Source organism: Aspergillus fumigatus, chromosome 1 (genome assembly GCF_000002655.1).
Source record: "Aspergillus fumigatus Af293 chromosome 1, whole genome shotgun sequence".
Taxonomy (NCBI): Eukaryota; Fungi; Ascomycota; class Eurotiomycetes; order Eurotiales; family Aspergillaceae; genus Aspergillus; species Aspergillus fumigatus.
This window is the reverse complement of record NC_007194.1, coordinates 1,433,591-1,455,614: the sequence shown is the minus strand read 5'-3', so window position 1 is coordinate 1,455,614 and position 22,024 is coordinate 1,433,591. Positions and strand designations below refer to the sequence as shown.

At 50.1% G+C, this 22,024-nt stretch overlaps 10 protein-coding genes and 1 non-coding gene across 11 annotated transcripts; 7 read left to right on the top strand and 4 right to left on the bottom strand.

Annotated features, from left to right (window-relative positions):
- Positions 1-156: 156 nt before the first annotated feature.
- On the bottom strand, positions 157-249 carry AFUA_1G05095. Its single transcript, XR_013344464.1, has one exon. It is a non-coding gene; the product is annotated as an uncharacterized ncRNA (small nucleolar RNA).
- Positions 250-480: 231 nt separating this feature from the next.
- AFUA_1G05080 (60S ribosomal protein uL10) lies at positions 481-1,555 on the bottom strand (the record flags this gene model as incomplete). The annotated part of the gene is made up of 3 exons (XM_745164.1): positions 481-1,178; positions 1,256-1,325; positions 1,382-1,555. 3 exons carry the CDS (start codon positions 1,553-1,555, stop codon positions 481-483), a joined length of 942 nt encoding a protein of 313 aa, XP_750257.1.
- On the top strand, positions 974-1,543 carry AFUA_1G05090 (uncharacterized protein; the record flags this gene model as incomplete). The annotated part of the gene is made up of 3 exons (XM_077803827.1): positions 974-1,180; positions 1,272-1,337; positions 1,367-1,543. The coding sequence occupies 3 exons, from the start codon at positions 974-976 to the stop codon at positions 1,541-1,543; spliced, it is 450 nt and encodes a 149-aa protein (XP_077659998.1).
- A 228-nt stretch (positions 1,556-1,783) lies between the features above and the next one.
- Positions 1,784-3,643, top strand: trm82 (putative tRNA methyltransferase). The gene is made up of 3 exons (XM_745163.2): positions 1,784-2,372; positions 2,428-3,123; positions 3,177-3,643. Exons 1-3 carry the CDS (start codon positions 1,957-1,959, stop codon positions 3,571-3,573), a joined length of 1,509 nt encoding a protein of 502 aa, XP_750256.1. The 5' UTR covers positions 1,784-1,956; the 3' UTR covers positions 3,574-3,643.
- A 187-nt stretch (positions 3,644-3,830) lies between these two features.
- Positions 3,831-5,134, top strand: AFUA_1G05060 (uroporphyrinogen decarboxylase HEM12; the record flags this gene model as incomplete). The annotated part of the gene is made up of 4 exons (XM_745162.1): positions 3,831-3,885; positions 3,945-3,986; positions 4,083-5,006; positions 5,061-5,134. 4 exons carry the CDS (start codon positions 3,831-3,833, stop codon positions 5,132-5,134), a joined length of 1,095 nt encoding a protein of 364 aa, XP_750255.1.
- Positions 5,135-5,261: 127 nt separating this feature from the next.
- AFUA_1G05050 (cytosine deaminase) lies at positions 5,262-5,913 on the bottom strand (the record flags this gene model as incomplete). The annotated part of the gene is made up of 3 exons (XM_745161.1): positions 5,262-5,283; positions 5,378-5,643; positions 5,755-5,913. The coding sequence occupies 3 exons, from the start codon at positions 5,911-5,913 to the stop codon at positions 5,262-5,264; spliced, it is 447 nt and encodes a 148-aa protein (XP_750254.1).
- Positions 5,914-7,429: 1,516 nt separating this feature from the next.
- On the top strand, positions 7,430-8,847 carry AFUA_1G05040 (type I HSP40 co-chaperone YDJ1; the record flags this gene model as incomplete). The annotated part of the gene is made up of 4 exons (XM_745160.1): positions 7,430-7,465; positions 7,524-7,593; positions 7,656-8,474; positions 8,531-8,847. The coding sequence occupies 4 exons, from the start codon at positions 7,430-7,432 to the stop codon at positions 8,845-8,847; spliced, it is 1,242 nt and encodes a 413-aa protein (XP_750253.1).
- A 2,559-nt stretch (positions 8,848-11,406) lies between these two features.
- AFUA_1G05030 (uncharacterized protein) lies at positions 11,407-13,237 on the top strand (the record flags this gene model as incomplete). The annotated part of the gene is made up of 2 exons (XM_077803826.1): positions 11,407-12,076; positions 12,136-13,237. The coding sequence occupies 2 exons, from the start codon at positions 11,407-11,409 to the stop codon at positions 13,113-13,115; spliced, it is 1,650 nt and encodes a 549-aa protein (XP_077659997.1). The 3' UTR covers positions 13,116-13,237.
- A 548-nt stretch (positions 13,238-13,785) lies between these two features.
- On the top strand, positions 13,786-18,352 carry AFUA_1G05020 (SLC26/SulP family anion transporter). Its single transcript, XM_745158.2, has 3 exons — positions 13,786-15,760; positions 15,817-15,962; positions 16,020-18,352. The coding sequence occupies exons 1-3, from the start codon at positions 15,460-15,462 to the stop codon at positions 18,114-18,116; spliced, it is 2,544 nt and encodes an 847-aa protein (XP_750251.1). The 5' UTR covers positions 13,786-15,459; the 3' UTR covers positions 18,117-18,352.
- A 388-nt stretch (positions 18,353-18,740) lies between these two features.
- Positions 18,741-21,191, top strand: mfs56 (uncharacterized protein). The gene is made up of 6 exons (XM_077803825.1): positions 18,741-19,497; positions 19,613-19,657; positions 19,719-20,115; positions 20,172-20,279; positions 20,333-20,979; positions 21,040-21,191. Exons 1-6 carry the CDS (start codon positions 18,742-18,744, stop codon positions 21,136-21,138), a joined length of 2,052 nt encoding a protein of 683 aa, XP_077659996.1. The 5' UTR covers position 18,741; the 3' UTR covers positions 21,139-21,191.
- A 71-nt stretch (positions 21,192-21,262) lies between these two features.
- Positions 21,263-21,947, bottom strand: AFUA_1G05000 (EMC6 family protein; the record flags this gene model as incomplete). Its single annotated transcript, XM_745156.2, has 2 exons — positions 21,673-21,947; positions 21,263-21,607 (listed from the first exon to the last, which is right to left on the bottom strand). The coding sequence occupies exons 1-2, from the start codon at positions 21,745-21,747 to the stop codon at positions 21,263-21,265; spliced, it is 420 nt and encodes a 139-aa protein (XP_750249.1). The 5' UTR covers positions 21,748-21,947.
- Between the last annotated feature and the right edge of the window lie 77 nt (positions 21,948-22,024).

Sequence of the window (22,024 nt, the reverse complement as noted above, 5' to 3'; positions counted from 1 at the left end):
TTCTACCGGTGGGAGCTACGAGCGCAATTCATGCAGATAGTTCCTACTGTTGATTCTACGAAAGTTGTGCATCAAGAACATCCTGTTACCACAATTAGCATCTAGTCATAAATAGTGCGAGTGCGTGATGGCAAAGAGGCAATGGATAGCAATCGGCGTCATCAAAAAATTAGAGTGTTTGTTGTTGCATTGTTTTTGATCTTCAAGGCACCCTCCAGGGGCTCTGAGTTAAAAAATATAATCATCCGCCGGGATAGGGATGTGCAGGTGTAGGGAAGAGGAGATATGAAGGGGAACCGCTGGCTTACCTGCTACTCATTGAAAGATAGTGGAGCGTGTCTACGTTCCACATTTAGAATGAGAATGAAAAGTCCGAAAAATCCATGATAGTCATTTTTTCATTAGCCCAACCGTCAAGATCGGACATGGAATGGTCTAATACATGGTAGTTGTAACTCGCGCAAGAATTTTGCAACGAGTTTAGTCGAAGAGGCCGAAGCCCATGTCCTCGTCGGACTCCTCGGCCTCCTCTTCCTTCTTCTCTTCCGCAGCAGGAGCAGCACCGCCGGCAGCAGGGGCGGCGGCGACAGGAGCAGCGGCAGCGTAAGCGTCAGGGTTGGCGATACGGTCCTTGAGCTCCTCAATCTCGGGCCAGCTGTAGTCGGTCTCGATGGCGACAGCGAGGACCTTCTTGTAGCCGTTGATGAGAGAGTGCATGACGGAGGGCAGAGTGGGGTAGTTAAGGGCCAGGGAGACCGTGGTGATGGTCTTGATGGCGCTGCTGAAAGCATCAAGGAGCTGAGACTCCTCAATGTCCAGAACATGGGCGGGGAAGCACTGGCCGTTGTCGTACACCTGGGTGATGGTCATACCGTAGGTGAAGGGGGAGATGTTCAACATGTTCAGCAAGGTGGCCTCAGAGGGACCGACCTTGGCGCCAGCCTCAACGAGCTTCAGATCGGTGGTAATTTCGATGGTACCACGAGCAATCTTGGTGGGGACACCGAGAGCCTGGAAGAACGAAGTCTTACCGGGTTCCATACCGGTGTTACCAGCGGGAACCCAGACGTCGGCGGGAGCAATGGCACCAGCACGAGCAGGAGCAGCGACACGGTTGGCCAGGATTTTGGTCTTAACATCCTTCAGGTCACCGTTGGTGAAGATGAAGCCGACGTTGCCTGTCATACAGAAATTAGCCACCAATTCCAAACCTCAATTGTCCCCGTCCAACACGGGTAAAAGGTATCTAACTCACCCTTGACGTGAGGAAGCAGACGCTCGTACTCCGGGTTGTCGGCGACGAAGCCCTTGATGGCACGGCGAACCTGGATTTTATGGTCAATGGCTGTAAAAACAGTAAAACCAGGACGATCGAACGTACCATAGTGTTCTTACCCATCAGGACAACGGCCTGGCCACGGAGAGCGAGACGGATCTCGTGCATCTGCTGAGAGCTGACATTGTCGACACCGACAATGAAGACGGTCTTGTACTCATCGAGAAGGCTCTTGAGCTTATCGAAGTAAGCGGCCTTGGTAGCTGACTTGCCCCCCATGTCTTCTTAATTCACTGAAGATAGGTTATTTAAGGGCAAGGAGGAGATTTGTGAAATGTGTTGTTGTCCGATATGAATCGTGACGTTGAAAGTTCAAGAGAATTTCCGCCGGCGGTCATTTTGGGGAAATTCTTCGTGTGGATTCGCGAAGCGAGACAGTCACGTGAGCTCCACCCGCCGCATTGCAAAAATGCCCAATGCAGTGTTAGGGCCGGAGTCGGTGTATTAAGCCTGTACAGAGTAACTAGTTGTGACAAATCGATGACTTATACAAGTCTCGTTGGGGCTTGATCGCTCGCGCCTATCTGTTTTCCGGATTTCTGGTCGTTGTGTTTGAGCAATCATCTAGTCAAATCTACATATTTTTTGGGTGAATTGTTGCACGACCTGTACGTCTCAATATGGTGGTCAACTACCAACATCCGATTCAATGCATCAGATATGTAGAGAAGCAAACAGCCGGTTTCCGCAATCTGTTTCTCGCTTCTGCTGGCTCGAAAATATACACCTACGCTGCTGAGACCGGAAGAAAGCTTGCCATCTGGCCTGAGGCTCCCAATGCTTCACATTCTACAGTAGTCAGTGTAGCACCAAGCTCTGAAGGGGACGAGCCATCAGCTAAGAAGAGGAAGGTCTCTCCGGTCCCAGAGCAGACAGCGAAAGGAGGTCAACCGGAAGCCTCGACCGCTTGGTCAACGATCCCCATCTTGACCGTGTCCTCCGATGGCAACTTTCTGGTTGCCGTCACTGGTGAAGACAAGTGTCTACGTGTCTTTGAGATAGAAGAAAGTGGCCATCTCAAGCAATTGAGCGAGAGGTATGTTCTTTATCAATTGCTGTATGATATAAGGAAAATGCTTACGTTTTGGTAGACATATGCCCAAGCGGCCGTCTGCGATCACCCTTGTTGACGATGATAAAACCATCCTGTGTGGGGATAAGTTCGGGGATGTCTATTCTTTGCCACTGATCGACACTGGGAAATCAAGTATCGCGCCCAAAATTCATGCCAAAATGAAGCCGAATCAGCCAGCGGCAACGACTTTGACTGTTCACAGTAAGCGAAACCTGGCATCGCTGGAACAGCAGTTGCGACATTACAGTCAGAACGAGAAGACTGCGGAAGAGAAGCCTACATCTGCCTTTGAACTTCATTTGATTCTTGGGCATGTGTCGATGCTCACAGACTTAGTCTACGTATCCGTCCCAGTGGATGCAACTTCGGGTCGACAGCGACCATACATTTTCACGGCGGACCGCGATGAACATATTCGGGTTTCTCGCGGCCCTCCTCAAGCGCATATAATTGAGAATTACTGCCTCGGGCACACTTCGTTCGTTAGTAGCTTGTGTGTTCCCCAGTGGGCGCCGGAATATCTCGTTTCAGGCGGAGGTGATAACCACCTGATTGTATGGAGATGGAATGAGAGCCGTCTCGTACAGAAGGTCCCCTTGCTTGAAGAAGGCACAGACTCTGAAGTTGTTGTTCGTCGTATCTGGGCACTGTCACTTACCAAGGCGGCAAACTCTCAGGAGAATGCAAACGTCATACTTGTTGCGTTAGACGGGTAAGTTGATCCATACGAACTACATCATGAACGAAACTTACGATTCATTCCAGCTCCTCGAAGCTTCTTTGCTTTACGCTTGAGTCTGATGGCTCGTTGAAAGCACAGAACTCCATCCAGGCTTCTGGCAACGTGCTTGACTTAACCGTTCCTAGCGAGAACAGCTCGATAGTAGTGTCTGTCGATGCAGTACGGGAGGCTGGGTCCACACAAGAATGGAGAACTTCTCCTTCATCGCCGTCGACCCTGGTTGAGGCTTTTCGCTTGAAGCCAGCGTCTGAGGGTCCTCTTGATTGGGAGCGCACATCAGAGGCGATCACTGCACAGATAAATTCCGAAGGTACCTCCGACATATCGGCAGACCTCGATGAGAAGCAGAAGAAGGAGTTAAACGATTCGTTGTATAGTTTGGGCAACCTGCGGAAGAAGAATATGGGTGAAGACGACTAATGTTGAAGAGAAAATGTACAATATCTTAATTAGCATAGAGTCTTACATGAATACTGGGTTGTCTCGGCAGCTTTCATTCTTTCTATTCGATGGTTAAGTGCTGTAAGGGCTTCTGATACTCCGCTTTGAGCACCCTCTGGAAGTTCGTTCGATTGCGGCAGGCTGCCGGCTGGGCCCGCACTCTGAAACCCGAGGTGAATGTCACCCCGCCACAGATCTTTTTTATTCTTACAATGTAACTTCCACTCATATTCAAAATGCAAGAGAAATTTGAGCCTTTGAAGAACGACCTTCTGCTCAGAGCCGCCAGAGGTATAAGTTGACTCAAGATTCCGCGCACAGGCAATTGAAGGAACTGATGTGATCGTTAGGCGAGCGAGTTCCGCGTCCGCCAATATGGGTTATGCGACAAGGTATGTTTCCCGGACGGATATTCTACTTTGCGTCACTGGAGTGGATCATTGATTCACTTCTTGTCTACCGCCGGGACTAATGACTCGATGCTCTAGCTGGCCGCTACCTCCCCGAATACCATGAAGCGAAAGGAAACCGCGATTTCTTCGAATGCTGCCGGAACCCGGAGATTGCATCCACGCTGACCATCCAGCCCGTGGATCGGTATGCAGGATTGATCGATGCTGCAATCATATTTTCGGATATCCTTGTCATCCCTCAGGCCATGGGAATGCAGGTAGAAATGGTGGACAAGAAGGGACCCCACTTCCCTGAACCTCTGAAGTCGCCGGACGATGGACAATACGAGAAGGTTATGCAGAAGGAGGTCAACGTGAAGGAGGAGCTGGACTATGTATACAAGGCCATCACGCTTACCCGGCACAAGTTGAAAGGCCGCGTGCCTCTGATTGGCTTCTGCGGTGCCCCATGGACTCTGCTCTGCTACATGGTTGAAGGTGGTGGAACCAAGCTGTTTGTGCAGTCCAAGATGTGGATCTACAAGTATCCAAAGGAGTCGCAGGCACTGCTGCAGAAGATTGCCGAGATCTGCGTGGAGTATCTCGCCCTCCAGGTTGCCTCCGGGGCGCAGCTCGTCCAGGTGTTTGACTCCTGGGCCGGAGAAATGTCCCCTGCGGCATTCAAGACCTTCTCTCTCCCATACCTGCGGTACATTTCTGCCAACCTCCCCAAGCGACTGGACGCGATGGGTCTGGAGCGCGTGCCAATGACCGTCTTTGCCAAAGGGGCGTGGTACGCTCTCGAGGATCTTTGCGAGTCGGGCTATAATGTTGTCGGCCTTGACTGGTTGCATGATCCTGCTGAGGCGATGCAGATTGCGAAGGGCCGCGTAACGATCCAGGGCAATGCCGACCCCGGCATACTTTACGGTAGTCGCGAAGCTATTACCGAAGCTGTCGAGGTCATGGTCAAGGGCTTCCAGGGTGGCAAGCAGGGATGGATTGCTAACTTGGGTCACGGTATATTCTCATCACTTGTACGAACTTCATCAATTCGAGCGCTAACGGTAACAGGTATTACTCCATTTGTGAAGCCTGACGATCTCAAATTCTTCTTCGAAGAGATTCACCGTTTGACGGCTGCATAGACAGACGATATACCCAGTGTTCAGGCATGAAGAAGCATTATCTTGAGGAACTAGCCTATGTACACTATATCATTTGTGAACATCTCCATTCAATGGCATTTTGTCGAAGACTGCTTATATAGTATGCTTAGACTGCAATGTCCTCATTCCTACAATGGCAATTAGTATCAATATCTTCAACTGCAAGAGAGTAGCAGCGGGATGATGCCGCAAGAAAACCAGAGTTGAGACTGAAAGACGTACCAAAGCTCCGGCTTCTCCTTGATAAACTTCTCCATCAGTTGCTTGCACTCTTCATTATCCAGCACTACAACTTCTTTACCCCGATTTAGAAGATACTCCTCGCCGCCCATGAAGTTCTTGTTCTCCCCGATGACAACCCGCTTAACCTTGTAGAGTATGCAGGCACCCGTGCACATGTCGCATGGAGACAGCGTGGTGTACATAGTCGCACCCTCGTAGGCGGACGCGGGAAGACGGCCGGAATTCTCGAGAGCAGACATCTCAGCCTACAGATGAGTCGAATGTGAGCTTCGCTTGCGCCATGTGCAATGCCAGCGCGTATAGGAATGATCGACAGCGATCCAAAACAGAAGTAAACTGTATCAATTGGGACTAACATGCAAGGTGGCGCTTCCTTTCTGAACGCGCATATTGTGTCCACGGCCGAGAATCTTGCCATCCTTGGACACCAGAGCTGCACCGATAGGGACTCCACCTTCAGCGGCGCCTTTCTTTGCCTCCTCCAAGGCGGCGATGAAGCCAGCGTCTGTTTCCATTGTGATGAGTTTCAATATGTGGATCCAGAGCGTCACGGAAAACAGACTCAGTACACGAGCTTGATAAAACGAAAGATGGATTGTAGACAAGTTATGTACGGAGCAGTCAATATCAGAAGTGGGTTTTGACGGGTCCCACTATCTCGGTACAACTTGTCGTTGATAACTTCCGAAGCCGACCAGCAATGCTCTCGTCGCAGGAACATAGCGGCATCAGACTCGCTATTCACAACTCAGCAGCAGCTCTGTTTCGTTTGAGCTCCGATCGTCCGTAGCAATTACTAGTTTACTTATATGCGGAGGGCAAGATGTCCGTATTCGTGTGGTTAGTATGATAATGGCAACGAGCGTCAATGTACTCCGTATGTTGTTGGAGAAACCCCCTCCTTCCTTTTTGGGATATATCTTATCTCTTATCGATAATGTTGGGGCAATCATCCATCTGCGCCACAGCTGAGCCCCCAATATGGAGTATTCCGATCAAAGAAAAGTTAGACAAGGGTACCAGATTTCAACTATATTGGAAAGAAGGTGTAGGCAGTAAAGCTCTTTGCAAATTCGCCTCCAATTATTAAACTGTGCAAAATTCATCTAAGTGACTAATGGACCGAACTGTAACAAATTGATTTTTCCCTTGGATTAGGGCAGAGAGATTAGCAATCTAAGAATGAGCCTTGGACAGGGCTCATATGGATGACCGTTGTTCTTCTGCCCAGGCTGTTGGTGGAAGACAGCGGAAAATTACTTTCAAACAAAACTATTACGCTGCAAAATGCTAGTAATGCTCATTGAAGGAGGTTGTCAGAAACAGCCGTATTACTCAACCTCAGTCAGCCATGGAAAGGCTGCGAGGCGGACAGAAGCTCATGGAATTGCATCGAAACTGTCAGAATCCCGCTCGGGCCATGGATTCAGCCTGTGACGGGGTCAGTCGAAGCAGCGAGAATGTCGTATCGACCATTTTCGGAGTTTTGTAAGGCTTGCACGAAGAGAATCCCTATTCTTGAAAAGAAAGAAAAGACGAGCTTGTAGTCATCTGTTCCTGCTCATTTTAAGGCGACTCGTACCGCTAATATACCCTTCATCCCTTCCTCTCGACTTCCTCGGAGTTTCAATATATCATTATCTCCGTTTTTAGATACGCAGATCTTAAAAACGCCTGGCGTATCAGAGAACATCTTTCGCAGAGAAAAGTGGTTCTTCGGTGCCTGCCCTGGTAATCAGATTTCAGAAGTTTACGGTTCCAGCTTGAACAGCCACCTGTCGCCGCTCCTGTCCTGATAATCTGGAAAGGGTCAGACTTCCAGACTCTTTCTCCTCACCTCAGTTCAACCTTCATTCCCTCTGAATTCGATATTTGACTATCCAGTCGATATCTCCTACGCCTCTCCTCTCCTCTCTTTCTTCTCCTCTTTTCTATCCGTCCAGATTTCAGACGGTCTTTTCTTAGACGAAAAGTTTTTCGTGTTGCTAGTTCCTTCTTCTCGAACAAGGCTCAATTTAGACTCATATCACAATGGTCAAGGACACTAAGCTCTATGATATTCTCGGGGTACGTATTTGACTTGAAACTTCATTATATTGATTGTATTGACGGTTTGAGTTGTCAGGTACCCGAGACAGCCTCCGAGGCTCAGCTGAAGAGCGCCTACAAGAAGGGTGCACTCAAATACCATCCCGGTATGTGATTGTCAATGATATCTGCGATGGACGGATTTGGAGTCTAACAGGGCGTCTTATAGACAAGAATGCAAACAACCCAGAAGCGGCCGAAAAGTTCAAGGAAATGTCCCGTGCCTATGAAATTCTTTCGGATCCTCAGAAGCGTCAGATCTACGATCAATATGGTGAAGAAGGTCTTGAAGGCGGTGCTGGTGGTCCAGGAATGGGTGCCGAGGATCTCTTCGCTCAGTTCTTCGGTGGCGGTGGTGCGTTTGGCGGTATGTTCGGCGGTGGCATGCGGGATCAAGGCCCCAAAAAGGCCCGTACTATTCACCACGTACACAAAGTCAGCCTCGAGGATATCTACCGTGGCAAGGTCTCAAAATTGGCATTGCAGAAGTCGGTCATTTGCCCCGGATGCGACGGCCGTGGTGGTAAGGAAGGCGCTGTCAAGTCCTGCACTGGTTGCAATGGTTCCGGTATGAAGACGATGATGCGCCAGATGGGTCCCATGATTCAGCGATTCCAGACCGTTTGTCCCGACTGCAACGGAGAGGGAGAGATCATCCGTGAGAAGGACCGTTGCAAGCGATGCAACGGCAAGAAGACCGTCGTGGAGCGCAAGGTGCTCCATGTCCACGTCGACAAGGGTGTCAAGAACGGCCACAAGATTGAGTTCCGCGGCGAAGGTGACCAGATGCCTGGCGTCCTACCAGGTGATGTCGTATTTGAGATTGAGCAGAAGCCTCATCCCCGTTTCCAGCGCAAGGATGACGATTTGTTTTACCACGCTGAAATCGACCTCCTGACTGCTCTTGCCGGCGGTTCTATCAACATCGAGCACCTCGATGATCGGTGGTTGACTGTCAACATCGTTCCTGGCGAGGTTATCACTCCTGGTATGTTTTTGCTATTCTTCATCTGGGTGAGTCGCTGTTGCTAATATCTCCTTTAGGTGCCATCAAGGTGATCAAGGGCCAGGGTATGCCCTCTTACCGCCACCACGACTTTGGTAACCTGTACATTCAATTCGATGTCAAGTTCCCTGAGAAGGATCAGCTCCAGAACCTCGGTCTCCTGGAGAGGGTGCTGCCACCTCGTATGGAGCAGCCTCAGCCTCCGGCTGATTCGATGGTTGAAGATTTCGAACTGGAGGACATCGACGCCAGCGAAGGCTCTCAAAGACGCGCTCACGGCGCCGCCACCGCCATGGACGAGGACGACGATGATGTTCCTCCTGGTGCAGAGCGTGTGCAGTGTGCTTCGCAGTAAAAAGCATTGGGGAAGATGATTGTGGCTAATACAGTTGATGTGTGCTGGTGCACTTACGCGAGTCCCTTATGATACCATGTGGGGGAGCCGTCCCTGGTACAATTCGGTTCCTTTGTGTTTCTGACTTAATGATTTGCTTTGCGGTGGCGTTCGCTCTGAAGACCTGGGAGATGACAATGGAGAAATCTGTTTTCCGTTTGAATTTATCATCATACTTCAGATTCCCTTGCATAGGATTTTCTTGTCTGTTTTGTGGGACGAAGCATTGACCTTGACGAGGTGATGAGGACGAATGATGTTGTTTCATCGAAGACTCGGTTGCTTCGGCTCGCTTGAGTGCCGCGGGATTCTTTCACATCTATAGACTTGAATGCGAGATTGGGCATTGAATTTCAAGAATTTCTGATCCACCAAACGCCGTAGCCTTGGCCTCTTGCCATTCCCTCCTGAGCAAATATACTCGTCCACTTGATAACTTGGCTTTCGCTCCGGAACCCCTAAGAGTACTGGCATGTGGAAATGATGGAATAAAAAAACTTGACCCTCAAAACTGCACTCATTGGCTGATTTCAAGCACCATTACGCCTGTCATCGTTGGATACTATTACTCTACAGTTGGAAGTACGTATACCTGGCAGCGTCGCATGCACATGACATCTAAGGAGCTACTTACCTTGCTTTCTGAATGCTTGGTGAAGAGGATCGCTGTCGGATTGGAGCTAAAATATGGTTGTTGAGGATGGTTCGAAAGGGAAGGTCTAGAGGTATGATTTAGGGTCGGGTTCCAGGTTAGACGGAAGCGGCAAGGATAACTCTCGAGCAAGGAGGTAGTACAAAGGTAGAATTGCGCAAGATTGATTGATGGGCTGGAAGAATGTGATTATTGTTATGGTGGTTGACGTTGAATAATATTGCTTCATAACGAACTTGGACTGGTATTTCGAAGGTGGTTTGGGGCATCTCACACAAATCGAGGACGACTGTCCGCGGAGAAAACGAGGTTTTGAGACGTATCGTTATATTTAATTGAGTGGACAAGCCTAAGTCGAGGGGTTTTAGGTAGAAAGGAATGGGTAATTGCTCTCGACTGATAGCCACATTGTAGCAATGAGCTCATTCAGCCGCCGTTAGGGCGAGTCGTTTGATTGCCTCTGGGCCAAAGTAGCGTGCAAACTCGAGTAGTTATCAAATTCATGATAGCGCCGTGACTGCGGTCGCTTGACCAAGTAGACCGGCATGGGGTTTGACATGCTTTACGCTGACCATGAAAAAAAGGACACGGACGGCATCCCTCTTGTGTACCTGGTTGCCTTAACGTGCTCGGCGAGCATTTCGATGACCAGCTCGATTGACAAATACGACGTGGCCCTGCGGCTTGCCACATGGACAAAGCCGCTCAAATCGCCAGATGCAACAGATACACTGTGGCGGAAGTAGTGCTGACTATGCTGTAAGACTTTCATGTAAGGTAAATAGTTCTTGGGACTTTAGCACGAGGCAAACCGTCAGCTTGGGTCTGATCCTCGGTATCAGAACACACGCTGACAAGATTCTCAGGCATCCTTCGCTTGTGGTTACTTGTTTCTCTCCATCCGGGATAGTTGGATGGTGCTTTCAGTTCGAGCCAAGGAAAAGGAAACAAGTGATGTCTCGTTTCCGCGGAGCAGAGCCCACCCATATCATGAGAAGCGTGGAGCTATACCTCGAAATGATCACCGCAAGCCTTTTAGGTACAGGAGTAGTCAAGTCATGCGGCGACTCGTCTCTGCTGTGTGACAGGAGACGGAGAAAGCTACGAACCGGGGCGCCAGACTTTTGGCGTTTGATGGCAACGCAATATTACCCAATCCGCTGCGGGTGGAACGACTTCGTTTGCGGTTGCCAAGTGTGATGAGCAGCCATCCAACTGTGAAATTGGTGGCCAGGTTGATGTGACAAACCTCGTCCCAAGGTAAGACGGCACGTAGTCAACAGATCAGTGTTTAGGGCGATTGGGCCTCATTTGTGACTGTCGCAGGATTCCTTGATGGGATAGCTTGATTCAAATAGGAGGTGCCAAATGCTGCACTGTGATAAGATGGAGATGATGCGATTTTGATCTCGATGGTGTCAGAGTGGGGAAGACCAGGATTATAACTCTTGGGGGGGGTCTGGGTGCCGTCTGACTCTGAGAAACTCAGAATTGTTGGATTATCCGCAGTTACCTGCGTTATTCGAAATTCAATTTGGATTGGACGTATCACAATTATCCGTGTTTGGCGACTTTAGGAGCTGAACTACGGAGTACGTAGATGAATCCCAGATATGTCGGTGTTCATAACGATCCTTCTGGTGTTCGCGGCTGGATCAGTCTCCACTAAAGTGATCATTTCGAATAAGCTTACTTAACTAGCCAACGTGCTTCAATTTAACTAGTCATGTAGGCGCTGCTGACTATCTGTGACTAAGGCTCCCCCTCACCGCTCCGCGTTGAGGGGGAGCCACAGCGAAACCACCAACCACACCGAATCCACCATTTTTCGATAGTTTGACTATTTGAAGCTATTCCAACCACCCAACATGCCTAAATCTTCTAAAATTAATGAATCTTACCTCCTCGAGGCCTGCGAGGCCGCTCAGGCCCAAAAAAAGCCAAATATCTCCAAGATTGCGCGTGAATATGGTGTTCCTTATGCGACCCTACGTGATCGCGTCAAGAAGCATGTGCATCCTCGACTAGCCAACAAACCAGTTAATAGAGCCCTTAAGGGATACCAGGAGGAGGCCTTAATCCAGTGGATAGTCTGTATGCGTGATCGGAATATGCCAGTGACGCCTAAGCTACTAGAAGAGTATGCAAATCAGGCACTTCGACGCGCAGGGGAATCTAGGCAGGTTAGCAAGATGTGGGCATATCGCTTTGAGAAACGACTTCCAGAACACCTTAATCTAGGCCCAGCGAAGCAAAAGATAAAGGAATCCAAGCGTATCCAGGCTGAGGATGCAGGTTTACTGACACATTGGTATAATCAGCTTGCAGGGGTGGTTAAAAAGGATACACCAGCGCGGTTGGTATACAACTTTGATGAATGCGGCTTCCAGCCTGGCGAAGGCAAATCTAGGAAGGTAATCAGTTCAAAAGGTTCAAAAGTGCCTGATCTTGCCGAATCCGAAAGAGGAGAGAATATTACAGCTATTGAATGTGTAGCTGCAGATGGATGGCAGATGGATCCCTGGTTTATCTTTAAAGGTAAGTTCCTAATGATTCTTCCCTTCCTTTAAATACTAATCTATGCTCGCTTCCTAAAGGCAACGGAATCTTCATGGAATCTTGGTTCAATGAGAGCGAGGCCTTACCACCAGATACTACGATAGCGACGTCTCCTAATGGCTGGATATCAGATGAACTAGCCGTTCAATGGCTTCAAAGCTTTATCAATGCAACAAACGAGCGTACAAAGAAGGGGGAGAAACGGATACTTATATTTGATGGCCATGGCTCTCATCTCACTGTCGAATTCTTGCAACTTTGCGAAGATAATGGCGTTATTCCCTTTGGATTCCTTCCTCATACGACACATCTTTGCCAGCCTTTGGATGGTAAGCCATTCTTAAGCTATAAGCAACACTTTCGTCGTATGAATAATGAGCTATCTTACTGGGCTGGTGAGCCTGTAGGGAAGTCAGAATTCTTACACATGATTGGACCAGTACGAGAGAAGGCTTTCAACCAAAGGATCATCCGTGAGGCCTTCAAAGATCGTGGAATCTGGCCAGTCAATAGTAAGATAGCTGACGATCTTGCTATCTTACTATGGGAAGGAATTCCGGATATCTACGCGCCTGATCTTGATAAGATGACTCCCTCTACGCCACCCTCTCAGCCGCCATCTCGGCCGCCATCTTCATCTAGTATTGATATCTCACCTCCGCGGACGATTCAGGCCCTTAAGAAGAACCAGGCAAAGCTATCTAAGCATGCAGATCTGCTTACACCAAAGCTGCAGCGAAATCTTGAACGGATATTTGAACATAACCGAATCGCCGCTGAGCACCTGGCTATAGCAAATGAAACTATTGGTCGAATAAGGGCCGCGCAGGCCCCCCTACGGCGTCAATATACTAAGCGGCAGGTTAAGCCGCTTAGCCAGTCTGGTATATTGACATTACGTGATGCAAATCGATCAATTGCTTCAAGGAAGGCCAAAGATGCTGCCGCGCAAGAGAGACGTTTACAAACGCAATGGGAGAAAGTGCATGGTAAGCCCCCACCACTAGCATCTACATAAGAGAATATGGTATCAAATGGATTAGCAAAGGCAGTAGATGAGAATAGTAATTTTTTTTATATAGATAACCCCTAGTATGGCATCAAAATCATGATTTCTATCGAAAAATGGTGGATTCGGTGTGGTTGGTGGTTTCGCTGTGGCTCACCCTCAACGCGGAGCGGTGAGGGGGAGCCTTAGTCACAGATATCTATGTCTTATGGAGAACTCATGCGGTCTTATCCTGTAGGTAGGTGGCTGACCTGTCGGAGGACGGAGCTTGGATGAGATGAGCTGCAGCAAGACCGAAAGAGGTTCGTCGCCGAGAGTTCAAGCCACATGTTGCTAAATAGGATTAGAGCCCTGTAGCCTGCATATGCGAATGATCTGCTCTCAGAGCTCGAAAGCATCGGAAGGTTAAAGCAGCCGCAGAGTGCTGACAGCTGACAGTGAAAATGCTCTTGATGGCAACGTATCAAATCTCCTTGTAACCACCCCACAGTTGTTGATGCTTCAGCCCTGAATTCGCTTTCAAGGTCATCCTCATCAGACTCTTATCATTTATATTGATTTACATGTTACTATTCTTAATTAAACTTGAAACATTTAGACTCCCGAGATTACGCTTGATGAGTAGTTAACTACGGAGTACAGTAGCATTGACAGCTTCGTCAGACTGTGCACGGTTGATGCCCTAGGAAGAAATGCGCGCACGACACATGTGGACCTTCCAAGCCGGTAGGAGCTTTCACCATCAATGCAGACGATGGCGTGTTCTGCCGGAATCCCTATTGGCAGTTCGGCTTGGTGGGGTATGGAGGAATCTGCGCGGATGATGTCGCTGGGGTGCCCATCACCAGTCTTGATTGGCTGTAACTAAAAGCGGTGAGGTCCTCAAGTCTGGAGACTGCCGTCAGTTTCCCACTTCCTCTTGGCATTCAACGCCTTTTTGCTTCAAGATCTTTCAGAATACCAAGATACCTAATTGAAAGTTTTTGTTAGGTTGGAACAGCTGGTTTTGCAACGGAGAGCAATTACGGAGGATAATTTTCGGATAGGGAAGAGATCTGTGGCAGTTGGATATACTCAGAATGTTCCTTCAGGGGCTTGACTCCTGTGCAGAAAGCGGAAATACGGCGGAGGTAATCATCGTCCTTCGACGGAGTAGATGCGGTCCTGATGGCAAACGATGGACCCGTCCCGTCGTCACCTTACAAGTAATCTATCGACCTTTCTCCATACATACTAGTTGGTTGCTTCACGGCTTCCAGACCTTTTCAGGTCCCAAACAGAGATTTCAGTTGGCTCTCCGGCAAACATTGCTCTTTCGCCTGCACCTTGGGTGGCCTGTTCAAGAATCAGCTAAAATCAACCGGGGTTCAGACGTGCATCGATCATTTTGAAATGCGAGCCTGATTACTTCCGTAGCGGTTTTTTTTTTTTTTTTTTTTCTCACTCTTTCAGAGGTACAAGTACTCCGTATCTTCGTCTTGCGTTTTGCCGGCGATCAATGTGGGTCTCATGGTTTTCCATGTCGCCATGCGCTCTTGGCTTAATTTTCAAGGTACGTAAGGTATCTCTCCTCCGTTTCTCGGGGATGGAGTGCATTTAATATCTAGTTTACAAAAAAATAAAAAAGTATCCATAATTATTCTTATTTCCTGGTTCAAGAGCCGAGATAGCATGACTTGATTTGAAAATTCTGGAAATGTAATCCTGTCATCACCAATGGTTTTCTCCCATCCCTCCTTGAATTGATCAACACCTTGACGGTGTCAACGAAACTCTCCTCCTGTTTCTTTTTCTGCTCTACGTACTGCTTTAAACCACCTCCATCCCTTCCTCTATCTACCTCCTCCTCTACCTAACTTCCACTTGCTTTTTCCTCCTTCGTGTTCGAACGCCTCCGCTGGCCAGAAGACGTTCCCCGGCTGGATCTCCCAAAACTCCCCCACGTCTCTATCATTTTATTTCCACCGGTTGCTTGTTCAGATTGGTCGCCTTTTGATCAGTCTGGTCATTATCACCTTAAGCTTTAGGCTTTGGGGGCTTTTCCATTGCGGATAGCTTGCAATTCGCATTCTCATCTTCGGATCACGACATCGCTCTTGGCTTTTCTTGATCTTTACCCTTTCCATTTTATATATCTACCACATCAACGCCATGGAGTCTGCTTGAATACAGTCGTCAACACACCACTCGAGCCACTATCATCTGTAGCATACGGCTGTCTGTCTCCAGATCTGAAGGTCTCTCTACGTCGGCGAACCTCCTCGTCGACCCCTACTGAGGTCACGGCATACTATATCCTATCTTCCAGACATCTCCTGGTCCATTCGAACGCTTGTCTACCTACACAACCATTATGTCTGCCGACCTGAAAACCAAGATTGGTCACGGGCTGGCCAAAGGCCTGGGGATCAAGCTTCCCTACCGCGACCCTCTGGGTGCTAATGCTGACCCGGTGACCCGGGGTGAGTCCATGTTCTCCGTTGGCACCGTGGATACCTATTCCTACGTCGAACCAGAGCCCACATCGGCGGAATGGCTCAGAGAACTCTGCCCAACTTGGCGGGATGTTGGCCACTACTTTTACAGACTTTTCCCTTTCTTGACTTGGATCACGAGGTACAATTGGCAATGGTTCTTAGGAGACCTGGTTGCTGGTAAGTAATCCCTGCTTGTTTCTCAACCCTATGCTTTCTGTCTAAACGTGTTTCAGGTGTGACTGTCGGAGCTGTGGTCATTCCCCAGGGTATGGCGTACGCGAAACTTGCTGCCTTGCCCGTTGAGTTCGGTCTCTATTCCTCTTTCATGGGTGTCTTGATCTACTGGTTCTTTGCTACTTCCAAGGATATTACCATTGGGGTCAGTAACACTACCTTTTGTTCCCTCCGCGCATAGATTATGCTAACATTGGCTTAGCCCGTTGCGGTCATGTCTACGCTGGTTGGAACCATCGTCCTCAAAGCTCAAAAGGAGATTCCGGATGTCCCGCCTTATATCATCGCATCCGCCATGGCCATCATCTGTGGTGGGATCGTCTGCGCCATGGGTCTCCTCCGTCTCGGCTTTATTGTCGACTTCATCCCCCTTCCTGCAATTTCTGCCTTCATGACCGGATCGGCCCTCAATATCTGCTCCGGTCAGGTCAAAGACCTACTAGGCGAGACTGCCAGCTTCAGTACCCGAGGTGCAACCTACAATATCATCATCAACACTCTCAAGCACCTCCCCAGTGCCGGACTTGATGCGGCGATGGGGGTCTCTGCCTTGGCCATGCTTTATATCATCCGTTCTGCCTGTAGCTATGGCGCAAAGCGATACCCTCAGCGCGCCAAGACTTTCTTCTTCCTGTCTACGCTGCGTACTGTCTTCGTGATCCTATTCTACACGATGATCAGCGCCGCGGTGAACATTCACCGCAGACAGCACCCTGCATTTAAGCTTCTAGGAAAAGTTCCCCGAGGCTTTCAGCATGCCGCCGTCCCGGTCGTCAATGCCCGAATCCTTAAAACATTTGCCGGTGAACTCCCAGCTGCGGTCATCGTCCTTTTGATTGAGCATATTGCCATCTCCAAGTCCTTCGGCCGGGTCAACAACTATACCATCGACCCATCTCAGGAGCTGGTTGCGATTGGTGTTACAAATCTGCTGGGCCCGTTCTTGGGTGGCTACCCTGCCACCGGATCCTTTTCCCGAACTGCCATCAAGTCCAAGGCGGGAGTGCGAACTCCTCTGGCTGGCTGCATTACCGCAGTCGTCGTGCTGCTTGCCATCTACGCCTTGCCGGCTATGTTCTTTTACATCCCCAAGGCATCCCTCGCGGGCGTTATCATCCACGCGGTGGGCGACCTTATTACTCCGCCAAACACCGTCTACCAGTTTTGGCGCGTCTCTCCCTTGGATGCGATCATCTTCTTTATCGGTGTGTTTGTCACCGTCTTCACCTCCATCGAGATTGGAATCTACTGCACCGTCGCTGTTTCCGCAGCCGTTCTGCTGTTCCGTGTTGCCAAAGCGCGTGGCCAATTCTTGGGAAGGGTGACCATCCACTCGGTCATCGGTGACCATCTTGTGCAAGGTGATGGCAAGTATGGACCGGCCAACGGATATACCCCCGCCGATGGCAAGGGCAATTTTCAACGCTCTATCTTCCTCCCTATCGACCACGCCGATGGAAGCAACCCTGAGGTCGAAGTACAGCAGCCGTATCCCGGTATCTTTATCTACAGATTCTCCGAGGGATTTAACTACCCCAACTGCAACCACTACACCGACTACCTTGTCCAGACAATCTTCCAACAGACCCGTCGTACGAATCCCTTCTCCTACAGCAAGCTTGGCGATCGGCCATGGAACAACCCTGGTCCTCGCCGTGGAAAGGAAGCAGAAGACCGGTCGCATCTGCCGACTCTCCGCGCAGTCATTCTTGATTTCTCGTCCGTCAATAACGTGGATGTGACCTCGGTACAGAATCTGATCGATGTGCGGAACCAATTGGATCAATATGCCGCTCCGCAGTCCGTCCAGTGGCATTTCGCCCACATCAACAACCGCTGGACCAAGCGAGCCCTGGCTGCCGCGGGATTTGGCTACCCGACTCCAGCATCTGAAGACGGATTTCACAGATGGAAGCCTATCTTCAGTGTTGCCGAAATCGAGGGCAGTGCCTCCGCCGCCGCGCTCGCCGAGCTCATGAACAACCAGCAGGCCCACAAGACGGAGCAGAAGCAGGGTGATATCGAAGAGGGTCTCAAGAACGACTCGCACGCAAAGGAGCGCGAAACGCACGGCATTGAAACCCCGTCCGACAGCAGCAGTACTGATGACGATAAACTGCAGCGCGATCTGACGGAAAGCAAGGCGTACCGGAACCGCCGTAAAGTGGCGCTCGTCCAGGGTCTGAACCGGCCGTTCTTCCATATCGACCTGACCAGTGCACTGCAGAGTGCATTGGCCAACTCGGCGCCGGACCTTCATGTCGATCCTGCTGAGGTGAATGCCACGACTGATGCTTAAAATGCCTCCCTGGTTGGAGTTGAATGCCGTGCAGCTACAGATGGATTTTGATCTAATGGTGCATTTTCTGTTTCTTGTTTACCAGCGAGTTCAGTTTGTCGGGATGGATATCCCGAGATATACCCCTACAGTCTGGCTTTGTATATAGTCATAGAGCCATTGGATACTTGGATATAATATCATGGCAATGAAGAATTAATCTCCTCGAGAAATTAAATTTTCCCTGCTTTTTTTTTTCTTAATATTTGCGGCTGAACGTGATTGTGGCAGTGCGCCAACCTTGGTACTGGGATAGGAGACACTTCAGTGGGCTTAAAATTCTCATCGATCTACAAAGCCGGATTCGGGGCATGATTCAATGGTGCCCGATTAGTGGCTAGATATACAGAGTACTCGATTGTCTGTGTGGCTGACGCTTATATCCGGGCTTTCACCTTTCAAATACGAGAGTTGCCTCTTTGGGCAAACGAAGCACCGAAGCACTACGAAGGAATGGAACTGATGACAGAGACAACAGCGACGCTCGTCTATAAAAATGATGTATGCCTCTTGCTTACTTGTTCATCATATCCTCTTCTTTTTATCTTGATACAAGTCGACATAGACTGACAGCGCTTGCATTCCGATGTTCGCAGCCACCAAGTACATCTACAACAAGACGCGGACAGGGCCCAAGTCTGGCGGAGAGACAGAGCCGCTCTGTCAACACCGCTTGCAATCGAGCCAGCCTGCCCCTGCAGCAGATGATGGTTTGTCTACGGAGCGAACCTCCATAAAGACAGAGGACCAGCAGATACTCCCCCAGTCCGCTCCAGGTCCAGAAGGCGACAGCAAATGCCACCTCTGCCAACAGCAGTGCCGCCACGACCGCATCTACAGATGGAAACTTATCTGCGGCCTGACACTCCCTTATATCCTCAGCACGCTAGATCTCACAATCGTCGCCACGGCCGTACCCTCCATCGCATCCCATTTCCGTGCGTTCCCCCCCCACATAGTCCTAACACCGACCTTCACAAAGTACTCACCGTTAGCAGACAAATTCGACGAACTTACCTGGATCGTCACCGCGTTCACTCTTACATCGACAACATTCATCCCGATCTTCGGACAGCTTGCCGACGTCTTCGGTCGGCATGCGGTGCTCCAGCTCGCCATGTTCCTGATGCTGGTGGGGAGTACGCTGTGCGCGGCGGCGCAGAGCTGGGGGATGCTTTTGCTGGGTAGGGCGCTGCAGGGGACGAGTTCGGCGGGGATTATGAATATCATTATGATCGTTCTAGCGGATCGGGTTTCGCTGAGAGAAAATGCAAGAAATAATTCGATTTTTGTGTTCGTCGGGGGTTTGGGGTACGGAGTTGGGCCGGTTGTTGGGGGGTATGTATTTCTTTGAAATTCTTGGTGGTGATGTGGTGCTGATGGCCATGGGCAGGTATTTGACTGATGTAAGGCTTGGGACTTGAAAGCTCTTTGGGCGTCTTGACTGATGAGACTAGGGTAATTGGAGGTACTGTTTTCTGGTGCCCATACCGGTAGGTCTGGTCATGGACGGCAGGATCATGAAATCTTTGAGATCAATGATGGACTGACGATGTACTTCAGATTGCTTTCATATCGCACATTGTGATCTTCGTGCTCCTCCGCAATGAGCTCGTGGAAGGAACCGTCTTTCAAAAAAGCTCGCGATGGTCTGCGCTTCTTCCAGCCCTGGCAACGCTCGACATCGTCGGGGCAGTCCTGTTCATCTTCGGTGTTGGCCTCATCATCCTGGGTACAGCCTGGGGAGGGTCGACGTATCCCTGGTCTTCCCCCGAGGTTCTAGTGCCACTGATTGTAGGCGGCGTATGCTTTGCGCTGTTTTTCGTATATGAGTGCTTCCTCGAGCCGGACAGATTGTTTGCTCGGATGTTCCCAAAGCAGGTGCCCATGTTGCCGTATAGCATGTTTGCTAGACGCGATACGATCTGGCTTGCGGTTTTGGAGTTCTCCAGTGGAGCAGGTACTGATGTCATCTTTTGCTTCTGTGGTCAACAGGTACTGATGCTGGCATTGCAGCTATGTACTCCGTCTTTTATTTCATCGGTATATATTTCACACTAGTTGAAGCCTATCCTGCCTCGAGAGCAGGCATCAACCTGCTCTACTACATTCCAGGATTAGGAGGTATTTCGCATGCCCCCTGCTTTAATTCCAGTATCAAAAGCTAACAGACAAAGCCGGCGTCTACATCGCCGTCTTCCTCTGCAACGTCTACCCAGCCCAGACCTTCTTCACCATCAACACGGGCACCGTTGCCGAAACAGCCGGTTTCGCCCTCCTCATCTGGGCCATCAGCACGCAAAACACGGCCCTCATAAACGGTATGATGGTCCTCGCCGGTGCAGGCACGGGGCTCCGTCTCATGCCCGTGACCCTGCACACGGCAGGCGTGTGGCCCGAGAAGATCGCCCCGGCGATGTCGCTGATGCGGTTTGCACTGCCGTTCGGTGGAACGCTGGGGCTGACGATTATGGGGAGTGTTTTCAACAATTTCCTGTCGAGTAAGAGTAGTGCGAGTGGGGATATGGCCCGGCTGGACGTGCACGACGGGGCTTCGTTGGAGTATATTGCTGGTCTGCCCGGCCCGGAGCAGGAGGCTATGCGGACGGCGGGCAAGGAGGCCATCATGTGGGCGTTTATTGCCATCATGCCGGTCATCGGGTTGAGTCTTGCTACGGGATTGGTGTTGGGTAATGTATGGATCAAGCCGGAGCGTTTGCGTCAGCGTCAGCGTCAGCAGCAGGTGGAGACCAGGAGCGACGGAGCAGACGAGAGCGGCGACAGCGAAGTCATATACGCTCCGTACCTGTGGGCACTATTAACGGTACTTCCCTTTCCTTTTGCCTTTCTCGTCGCCCGTCATACAGTAAACTGACAGAGACAGGGCAACGTAACCACACACAAACACACCAACAAGCCCAAACCAAGGCACGAAGAGGAAACCGAACTCCATCCTCTCCCCTCAGAGCCAAGCATAGCATAGCAAGCATAGAGCAGCACACATCGCATAGAATCCCATTCCGAGTAATAATTAATACACCATCCAAACCTTCGCCGACAAAACCTCTATCCAACTTCTATCCAACGCCATCCAAAAAAGGAGGTCATCACCTCAAAACACCTCCAACACCCGCCCACCCCAGAATAAAGCCCGAGAGCGCCTCCCCAAGCACCCCGCCCCCAAGCCACACGTCCCTCCACGCGCCTCTCCTCCCCCCATTCCCCTTAACCAACCCCCTCTCATCAATCCCTGCAATCTCGCCCCCAGCACCAGGAAAGAAAACACCAGCGCCCTTCCCGCCACTCCGCTTGAGGACAAGTAAATGAAACAATCCCGACACGAGCACCGTCCCGAGGAGATAAAACGCGAAGCCGGTTGCTGATTGCAGGGCGAGGATGCCCGCTGTGAGGCCTAGGAGGAAGGAGGTGAGGGAGTGGAGTTGGGAGAGGACCTATTTCTGTCAGTACTCATTCTGTTCAACGAGGTAGACACGAGGAAAAAGTGGGGGAGTCTAACTCTGTTATTGTGTTGGACGGATTCCGGGACGAGCGGGTTGATTAGCAGGGAGAGTTCCTGTTTCGTGGCAGGCATTTTCTGTTCTGGTTCTTTCTCTCGAGGTGTGTCTTGCGTGTGATCAATCCCGTCTGCGTTGGTATGTCGGTTGGCCGTGGAGCTTGATAATAATGTGGATATAATATGGTAATGAGTGTGTTCGAATGTGGTGTACGTCTCTTAAGTGGTGCGGATATGGGTAAGTTGATGACAGACGGAGGTTGACGAGTTCCACTGCTGTTGAAGAGCTCCACCAGCCAATCACAATGCTTGTTACCTCATCTACTACCTAGGTACGACAGCTTGAGGAAAATAG

Bases quoted from the DNA above. Each gene is read 5' to 3' on its own strand.
- trm82 (XM_745163.2), top strand. From the start codon at position 1,957: ATGGTGGTCAACTACCAACATCCGATTCAATGCATCAGATATGTAGAG. The intron at 2,373-2,427 runs GTATGTTCTTTA...ACGTTTTGGTAG, and splicing joins CTCAAGCAATTGAGCGAGAG to ACATATGCCCAAGCGGCCGT. The intron at 3,124-3,176 runs GTAAGTTGATCC...GATTCATTCCAG, and splicing joins ATACTTGTTGCGTTAGACGG to CTCCTCGAAGCTTCTTTGCT.
- AFUA_1G05020 (XM_745158.2), top strand. From the start codon at position 15,460: ATGTCTGCCGACCTGAAAACCAAGATTGGTCACGGGCTGGCCAAAGGC. The intron at 15,761-15,816 runs GTAAGTAATCCC...AACGTGTTTCAG, and splicing joins CTTAGGAGACCTGGTTGCTG to GTGTGACTGTCGGAGCTGTG. The intron at 15,963-16,019 runs GTCAGTAACACT...ACATTGGCTTAG, and splicing joins CCAAGGATATTACCATTGGG to CCCGTTGCGGTCATGTCTAC.
- mfs56 (XM_077803825.1), top strand. From the start codon at position 18,742: ATGTTCGCAGCCACCAAGTACATCTACAACAAGACGCGGACAGGGCCC. The intron at 19,658-19,718 runs GTCATGGACGGC...GATGTACTTCAG, and splicing joins TGCCCATACCGGTAGGTCTG to ATTGCTTTCATATCGCACAT. The intron at 20,280-20,332 runs GTATTTCGCATG...TAACAGACAAAG, and splicing joins CTACATTCCAGGATTAGGAG to CCGGCGTCTACATCGCCGTC.